General features: G+C 42.6%; 1 protein-coding gene across 1 annotated transcript; it reads left to right on the top strand.

Annotated features, from left to right (window-relative positions):
• The first annotated feature begins 3,186 nt into the window (after positions 1-3,186).
• Positions 3,187-7,250, top strand: LOC139743912 (uncharacterized). The gene is made up of 2 exons (XM_071654379.1): positions 3,187-3,450; positions 5,909-7,250. The coding sequence occupies exons 1-2, from the start codon at positions 3,415-3,417 to the stop codon at positions 7,118-7,120; spliced, it is 1,248 nt and encodes a 415-aa protein (XP_071510480.1). The 5' UTR covers positions 3,187-3,414; the 3' UTR covers positions 7,121-7,250.
• Positions 7,251-9,076: the final 1,826 nt, after the last annotated feature.

The raw sequence follows: 9,076 nt of genomic DNA, 5'->3' as shown, positions 1-9,076 counted from the left end.
TTACCCACCATGTCCCTCTCGACCTAGGTGTATAAAGTGGTACCTGGCAACGTTAGGGTAATGATAATGGCAGGGCCCTCTAGTTAGAGCAGTGGCAACACTGAAGAGGCTACTCTGGATAAAGAAGACCTTATTGTTGTTGTTGTTGTTGCTGTTGTTGTTATCATCTTCTTTATTATTATTATTATTATTTTATAATTATTGGTATAGTCCTCCTCTCTAGTGACACGAAAAAGTTTGGTATCAGTTTCTCTTATTGCCGAGTCTGTCGCTGTCGAAGGTTTATTCTATTCATTTATCTAGCTATCTATCTTTTATCTGGAAGTTGAATCAGGAAACCAGTTTCGTACCATAAGGATGACAGGGTACAGAAATTTCGCGTGCATGGAATTTTCGCAAATTTCACGAGGAGCCAAGCTTCGCGAAACTAAACTATGCTCCCGAAAGTTCTTGTCTACACTATGCTTTGAATGCCAGTGGCAATTGGCGATGTTGCAAAAAAAGGCCGTCAGCTCCCATTCACGAAAATTTTATGTCGCGAAAATTTCTGGTTTTACAGTATAAAAACACAAGCTACATGTCAGTGTTACTTGTAACGAAAAAAAAATGGTAATAATTGAATGTCACTGAATTCCGTCAAAAAGTGAAGAAATTCTGTAATCGTAAAACGTGACAATTGCTTTAAACTGTGCTGTAAGATGTCTGATGTCATGTGGCAAGAACATCGAGGCGGGGTAGAACGCCGGGGCAGCTATAGGGCACTTGAAAGCCATTCGCCTGATCTTAGGATTTGCTTCTTGTAGGTTTGGGTTTTTTTTTTTTTGTTTTTTGTTTTTTTTTTTTTTTTTTTTGTCGTTGTTATACAGGGTGAAAGACTGGGAAGCAAGAATAGTCAACAAGATGATGATTCAGAGGAGAGAGAGGTATTGAAGAAAATTTCTCTGATCAGTCTACAAAAGATCGTATTTTCTTCCGTTCGTAGAGAACAACTATTATGTCTGTACATAGAATGTGTGTGAAACAATTGTACCATCTCATGCTATCATTCCACCATCACTGCTTTGGTCACTCTAATTTCCATTTATATATACACAAAAACAACGCCAATCCATGTTCATGCTTTCTTTCGACAAAATAGAGAACATTCGAACAAACAGAAAAAGCAAACCATAAGCATATTGATCATTGAATGGAAGTTATGGACCTTTTGAAGTTTTACAGGCCTTCGTACGACGTCGATTCGCCACTTTTTCGTTGACTTTTACACAATAAAGAACAAAATGTTAACAAACACAATCGCCTTTTTAAAAATAATTTTGCCATTGCGAACCATTCCACATTGTGTTTTTTCTTTATGCTAGATAGAGTTGTTAAGACTTGCGAGCTGGTCATTGGGAGACCTTTGACGTCATTTGTATTTGCATTAACTGTGATTGCGACCAATGTCATTGCTTTGTTATTTTTTGAAGCGTATTATTCTTATGATATTCCATAAACCTATCTATAGACTGATTTCAACAAAGAGCTCTAAATTGTTCATTGACGTCACGTTGGACTTGACGTGGGGCCTGTATTTATACGCATGATTATCAAACGGTATTCACCGTCTTCTTCACGGCAACATCTTTAGCCTAATCCGAGATTAAAACATTGAAAAAAGCTTGAGTCAGTGGACTGAATAACTTCCAGATAATCAATCGTTTTGGTTTATTTGACACGCCATTAAAAAGAAGAATATAGTTTTTGCTGTCTTTTTTTGGACGGTATTAAGTGTTTTGTCTGTGTTTGTTGCTTTCTTTTGTCTTGCAATTTGCATATAGTTTGTATGTATCAAGATATATATAGTATATATATATATATATATATATATATACATGTATATATATATATATATATGTGTTTATATAATAAATTTAATTCATATTGATAGCTATAGATGCACGAACTTGTCCTAATGCGATTGGACTATATTGAGGGCGCTCTGACCCGCCTACCAAACTCTAAGCCGAGATCAAACAAAATTCCGCGACAAATAAATAATTCCGCGACGTTTCGGTGTATCTTTTCATCTTCCTGAACACTACCGCCTAGCGATTATAGGGGGCGGCCTGTCTGTGTAAAAAGAACCCGAACTCACTGTTTGATTTTCAGCCCGCTTTCAAGTCGCCCGTTTTTTAATCATGTGTACTGTCGTGCCGCCTCGGCCCGACCAACAACGCAGTCGCTTCGTTTATATGGCACGAATATTTGTCTTTAGTTTCGTTATGTCGTGTTGCTTTTGACTCCAGCTATTATTTTCTCTCTTTTTTTTCATCTGCCGCTCCGTCGTAGGGTGCAACGCGAAAAAGGCAACCAGGCGGTAGACAAGGGTGGCGCATGTGTGTGTGTGTGTGTGTACCTCCTCTGCGCGTTTCGGAGTTTTTGGGTCGAGTCGAGAAAACGTCGCGCCGTTCACGCCTTCGTACTGCGCCCGGACCAGAGATTCCAACTAGGTTGCTGTCGGTCCGCCTTTCATCTCGCTGTTATCTTCTGAAGGAAGAAAGCGTTGTCTAAATTAGCTCAGCAAGAGGGCATGGCGAACAATCATCGAGGAGAGAAAAGAGAAGAAGACGGAGAATGATAGGGGAGGGAGAGCTCGAGAGGCGGGGCAGAGAGGGAGAGATGATGAGGGGAAAAAAATCCCCCAAAATCGCCCTCTCGTCTCGTCTCAGAAGGTTGCATATCATTATCGCCCCATACACACACTGCGCTCGTACACACACACCCTTTTCAGCCAATCAGCTAGTCTGCTCGGCCGTCCGGCGGCCCCTTTGATCTCTGAAATCCAATTATTTGTTTATACAAAAGTGGCAGTCGGCTATTACTTCATTAAGTTGCCCGCCCCATTGTACCGCCTTACCCGGCCCCTCTTATAATGAACGCTATTTTTCGAGTCAACAATCTCTCCGCGGGTCTTTTGTGGCGAACTAATGGATAGGGCCCCCTTTCAAATCCACCGCACTGTAGTCTGATTGGTCGGCGGCGTTTCTCAAAGGCGCTCGACGGGCCGATCATTGGGTGTCGGCGAGATGAAAGCGAGACGTAATGCGGCTATCCTGTACAGAAGAGTCGCACACAAACATCATACAAATAACACGGGCTGGAATATTATGGGCCAGAAACCCTACCCCCCGTGCGTTACGAAGCTATCTCGACAACTGCATTGTTCGCATGACAATTCCGGGTCGTACATTGTCACGCTCCCCTCTGTCTGCTCAAGAAAAAAGTTCGCCAACAGGGAGCGAGCGGGGGAGGATCGTAACTCGTTCGTGAGCTCGAAATTTTAACACGTTTCCCCGGCAAGCGTGCGGAATATATCGAAGTCAAGTTGAAGTTGTTACTAGTGGAATTTTACACGGTAGACGTTCACCTACGATGCCGCAGGTGGAAGTTATGTCAAAATTCTTGCAGGTATGTATCGTTCTTCGCAATTTTGTTTTGTATTTCAATATTTGGACACAGCATTTCTATGACATGGTGTGTTTCGGTCAGTTAAGTTTGCATTGTTGAGAAAGTCGCATAGCATATCACCTACCATTGAGACTGATAGAATTCGAGATCATGAGATACGCGGAAACGACAACTGTCATTTGCGAACTCCATGGTTGATGCAAGGAGAGTGCCTCCGTGGTTGAAGTATAAAGGCAATGTTGCCAGTACAGTACAAAGCTTCTGAAGTACCTTCAGGGTTCGGTTGACAAGCAGTATATAACAGAGTTATGCTAAAGAATTAATTGCACCGTGTCTGAAAACCTAGCGTGTTCGATTTGCAAGCATTTTAAACGGACACAGTCCGACAGTTAGTTGTCATCGTCTTTGAAATACTCTTCTTATTGAATGAATGCAGTGACTAGAATACGAGTATATGTGGTATCCGGTACATTTCTTTTATGTCTATGTCACCCTGTCTGTACCACATTCTGAAATATGTTTGCTGACTCCAGTGCAATGAATGACAATACTTAACGCAATTGAGAGACTGTACATATATGGGTAATGATATTTTGGGACTCTTTCCTTTTGGGGGTGGGGGTCGCTTCTCGTAAAATAAGATCCGTCTTGAATCTGCGTACACTTACCTGCATCCGGGTACAGAAATGAAGAATGTATTTGTTTTGTTTGTTTCCTTTCGTTCGTAAAGAATCTCTATCTCTAAACGTTTTCTAGTCAGATGCAGTCATTTACATCTCCAATTTTGGGGGGACATCTTTTATGCAATGTAAAGCTGGTGGTATATTGTGTACTGCTTGAAAAGGTAGCTGCATTTTATATCTGTTTATGGTAGCACCGGTACAAGTCAAGTTATACACTAAATAGTGGCATTCCATCCAAAGAATATTTGCCACAACTAGTTTCTGTTGAAAACACCCAAAAAATGTAGTAAAGAAAAATACGTGGACTTCAGCGACAAGTTGATTGCTAAAGTTAAGAGCTTTGATGTTGATAAGTGAGACAGTATCAGTTATTCATACTGGTGAGACATATCAGAATATCCAGTTCTTGTGTGCATATTATGTGTTCACAGACACAGTTTTTTAATCATCTCATATGACGAAATCACCTTGTCTCTGAAAATTGAGAATATTTAAAAGATAAGAGAGACTGGTGAATTGTTTGTGGTGTGGATTAATTCCATATTGAACCGAAATTTATTGAGCGTCAGTCGCGATTTCATGAGGAGGGAATGGGTCTAAACATTCATCATCTGTTGTAGGCTGAAAAGGAACTTCAGAGAACTCCTCCAGATCCATGGTCAGAGTTAGGGAGGAAGGTAGAATGCTACTGATCTCTATCCAGGTGTCATTGGAATATATGTAAATCACTGAAATATGAAATTTGCTCTCTGTTTGTATGGTACATTTGCTTTACGTTTTAGCAAGGGAGTTATGCTGCTCATATGAGTCATAAAGTTACATTATGGTTCACGAGGCAAAATTCTTGTTAATTAAGCATTCTGAAAAAGCACCATGTGGCTACTCAGGGAGGTGGAAACCCCCCTCCCTGGAATACTATAGCAGTCATGTGCATACACATGAGGTCATCAAATGCTACTTGCGCGTGTGTAATCGCATTTATGAAAGGTAAGCGCATACTGCTCGCTGTACAATAAAAGCCACATTGTTTTCTGCCCGTATTGATAAAGCCAACACGTGCGGTGTCGCATCAGTGTAAACAAGCGTGGCCTTGGGGCTGGGGGTTTCTTCTCATGCCACATTCTGGGGATTACACATTTGGCTTTTTCCGGTAACTCGTGAAGCCTCTGTTTGGTAGGATGACCAGCGATATTTTCGGGATTATGAATCATGGTGACGCTGAAAATTTACTCCGAATTTTCTCGAAAATTGACATTTATTATATAGTAAAAAAGTTTGGACTGCTGCTCTATTGGTGACGATTTTTAAAGCCTAATCATTGAGCAAGCTTTAGCTCATGGCCTGATCAATGTACATCACGTTGACACCGCCTCTCGAAAGTGACTTTCCCGTTCTTTTTCATCTTGGATGGATTAGCGACATTGCACAGCCAGTAGCACCACCTCTCAATCTTCGTGATCTCTCTAAATTGCCCCACGTGATAAATCTGACGTACTTTGGCAGTTACTGAAAATCTGTCACGTTTGATATTGGCAGGAGCTATGATAAAGGTACTGATTGTACATGTAGGATAATTATTGTCTTTTAACCCCAAAGAGGCGTATAAGGGTAGATTGATAATTAGCTTTTGTTACATCGTGATGGATTGAGCCCCGTATGATATTCTCGTCCTAATTCATACTTCCGTAATACTGTTTGATGGGTGGTTTGATTCTGATTTTCTTCATTGCGGTTTTTCAGCTTTTGGTCTTGTTTTTCTTCCCATTCTGATACAGACATCGGACTCGCACACTTCAAAGCTGGAGCAGTCAAGCCCACTCGCAATGCTGGCCGCAACGTGCAGAAAGATCGGCGGCTGCGCATCGGCGCAGGATCCATCGAGAGAACACTCGCCCAGCACGCAACACGTGCCCTGCGAAACCCACTCAGCGAAAGTGGGCACTCCAATCGCCGCCACGGCCGCCGTGTTTCCGTCTTCGCAGCCGGGCCGTCGTTACGAGCTGCCGCCGACGCCTCCGGCAGAGGGCACCGTGCCGACTCGGTGTGAGTGCGTTAGCTTGTCGGGCATCATGCACCAGTCCGTGCTGCCTCCGTCGTCACACCAGCCGTGCTTGAGACATCATAGCTGGTTCGCGACAGCGGCGCATAATCACTCGGCGGTGACGCATATGAATCTGGCCTCACATTATCAGTCCCACCAACATCACTCTTGTCACCACCCCATCGCTTTTTCGTCCATCCACCACTCCCTCTCGCACCAGTTATCGCCTTGCAACACGCCCAGCCCGCCAATAACGCCCACGTTTCATCACCATCACCATCACCACCATCTCGGCCACGCACTGCCGCCCGTTTCGCCGCCGAGCATCAACATTCCCAGCCCCAGCCTGAGCGTGCCCAGCCCTGTCCGCCTCACCCCACCCGGTGACGAATCTCAGTGGTGGAGCCTCACGCGGCCTTCCCATTCAACGCCATTCTCGCACACATTTCCACCTCAGTCAGCCCAGCCGTTTGGCATCTACCCCCATCACCTCGACAACCGACCAGTGAACTCAATAACCAAGCTGGCTGCCCGGCGATGCAGACGATGTCGATGTCCCAATTGTCTGAGTAATACGAACTCCGGCGAGCCCGCCAAAAAGCGACAGCACATCTGCCACATTCCGGGCTGCGGAAAAGTTTACGGCAAGACGTCGCACCTGAAAGCGCATCTGCGATGGCACACGGGCGAGAGGCCGTTCGTCTGCAACTGGCTTTTCTGCGGGAAGTCGTTTACGAGATCGGACGAACTCCAGCGACACCTGCGTACGCACACGGGTGAGAAGAGGTTCGTGTGTCCGGAGTGTGGAAAACGATTCATGCGCAGCGACCACCTCAGCAAGCATGCAAAAACCCACGCCGCCAGGAAAGAACCGTCGTCTCAAGAGACGCACGACGAGTCTGAAAGCGACAGCGAAGATGAAATCGTGGACGTGACATCTGATTAGACATTACGATAATGTCTTCGGTCTTGTTTACCAAAGAGACTTCGAAAACGCACAAAGATTGAACCTCGGATATTGTATGCTACATCCACACTATCTTTGAACATTGCAGGTATGGAACAATGTGTGCGTATAGCATCCATTCCAACAAGCATGTACTGGGTGATTTGACGTTTCCCTGTGTTCAACACCTGTCCTGTATTATGTGCACAAAGTTCCAAGCTGGAAAATTAAGATACAAGTGTTTTGTCTACGACATGATAAATCAGAATGCTAGTTACTCGCGATGACGTGTGACCATGTCGCCAACAACTGAATTCGATGTGCCAAACCGTGGGGGTTCCCCCTCCTTTCTCTCTCTCTCTCTCTCTCTCTATCTTTACTAGTATTCAGAATTGTAAAATTTGTTTGCCTGAACAGCAAATTTTATGTTCTCCACAGACAGTCACTTTTCGTTACGTGATGCATTTTTGCACTCTTGTTTACCCAACCATGGATGTGTTAAAAAACTTTTTGAGTCAGCCACATGCTATGATCAATGTTGTCCTCGTTTTAGCACAATCTGAAGGCCAACTCAGAGAGTCGATGGCGCGAACACAAGTAATTCTTGTATGCTGCAACCAAACAGTTACCACGACGCCATTTTTTCCCATGGGAAATATTCCACCTGTGCGTAACGTTGACATTAAGGTAATTGTCAATACAACTCGCCATGACGTAATAATGTTATATTTACTATAGAAATATCAAAGTGCATCAAGTAAGCTTTTGCGTTCCTGGTGGTGAGCAAAAATAGTGAAATCCTTGCCCGATAATTTCTACCAATTTTTCACTCCCGCTCCTGAACGAAATAATGGTTCAATTATGTATGAAGCAGTTTGAATAGGAAAGTGACCCCTGATTCAAAACCTGGAAAAATGACAACTGTCTTCATTTATACATCAATCGAGAAATGTTAATCTCGTAAAAATCGTTGTGATATGGACGAGAAAGTCGTACAAGGAAATCTGAACGAACTTACTCGTTTCCGTCATTTATCAGTTATGCCCCACTAGCCGTCGAGTCCCACGCTCAATTTGAGTAGCAAATAGTTCTAATAAAATATTTATGTATCACAACGCGGTTAATTGATAACCATTTTCCGACGGCCGTTCCACTTGTCCCTAAAAGGCATTGCCTTGTTGAAATAAAAACGAATATCGGCGCTACAAATTTTAATCCACCAGCTCACATGTGTTTGTACACAGAGAACTCAAAACGACTTGATTCTACGCTCAGTATATTCGTCTCCGAGTTTTCCAGCAACTTTGTGACTTTCCATTGGAAGATATATATATATATATATGTATATATATATATATATATATATATATATATTACCGGTATGTAGCTAGCTATTTTGATAAGAGATTTCTTTTTACATAATAATTTCAGAGGCACATGTAAGCATGCTCCCAAATATGTGTTAAAAGGCAACTCCGCCAGACTTGTCAGGACGTCCTTGAAAAGGTTCACGGAATAAGAGTATAGCAGAATTTGAGCAAAGAAAATGGGAATCGAATCCGATTTCTTTTTAACTTTTGCTCATTTTTCATTTGTATCATATTTCTAGTCAGTTTCCCATTGTTTACAGAAGTACATCTTGTTAAAAGTTACGAATATCGGTGACGGTCCAAACTCAAATTAGATAACGCAATGTTCATATATACCCCTTACATGTTGACACACAAACCTTCACGTAGTTCATTTTTAAATGAATCCACCCAAAAAAAAAAATGCATCCTTGGCTTCAAATTGTAGATTTGCAATAATATGTCTATATGGTTAGTTAAATGAGGTGTTGTTATATTACCAATTATTCATATGGAGAAAAAAAGTGAAGCCATCAGATTCTTTTGCTTTTGTCATATTTAACCGATGTCAGTGAGATTTTGTCACTTTTTCTGTTGTCATTTAGCC

The sequence above is a fragment of the Diadema antillarum genome, unplaced genomic scaffold, assembly GCF_040938485.1.
Source record: "Diadema antillarum isolate AM-2024a unplaced genomic scaffold, OU_Dant_1.0 seq00001121_RagTag, whole genome shotgun sequence".
Classification (NCBI taxonomy): domain Eukaryota; kingdom Metazoa; phylum Echinodermata; class Echinoidea; order Diadematoida; family Diadematidae; genus Diadema; species Diadema antillarum.
Note: the sequence above shows the minus strand (reverse complement) of the source record. Positions and strands in the feature narration are given on the sequence as shown.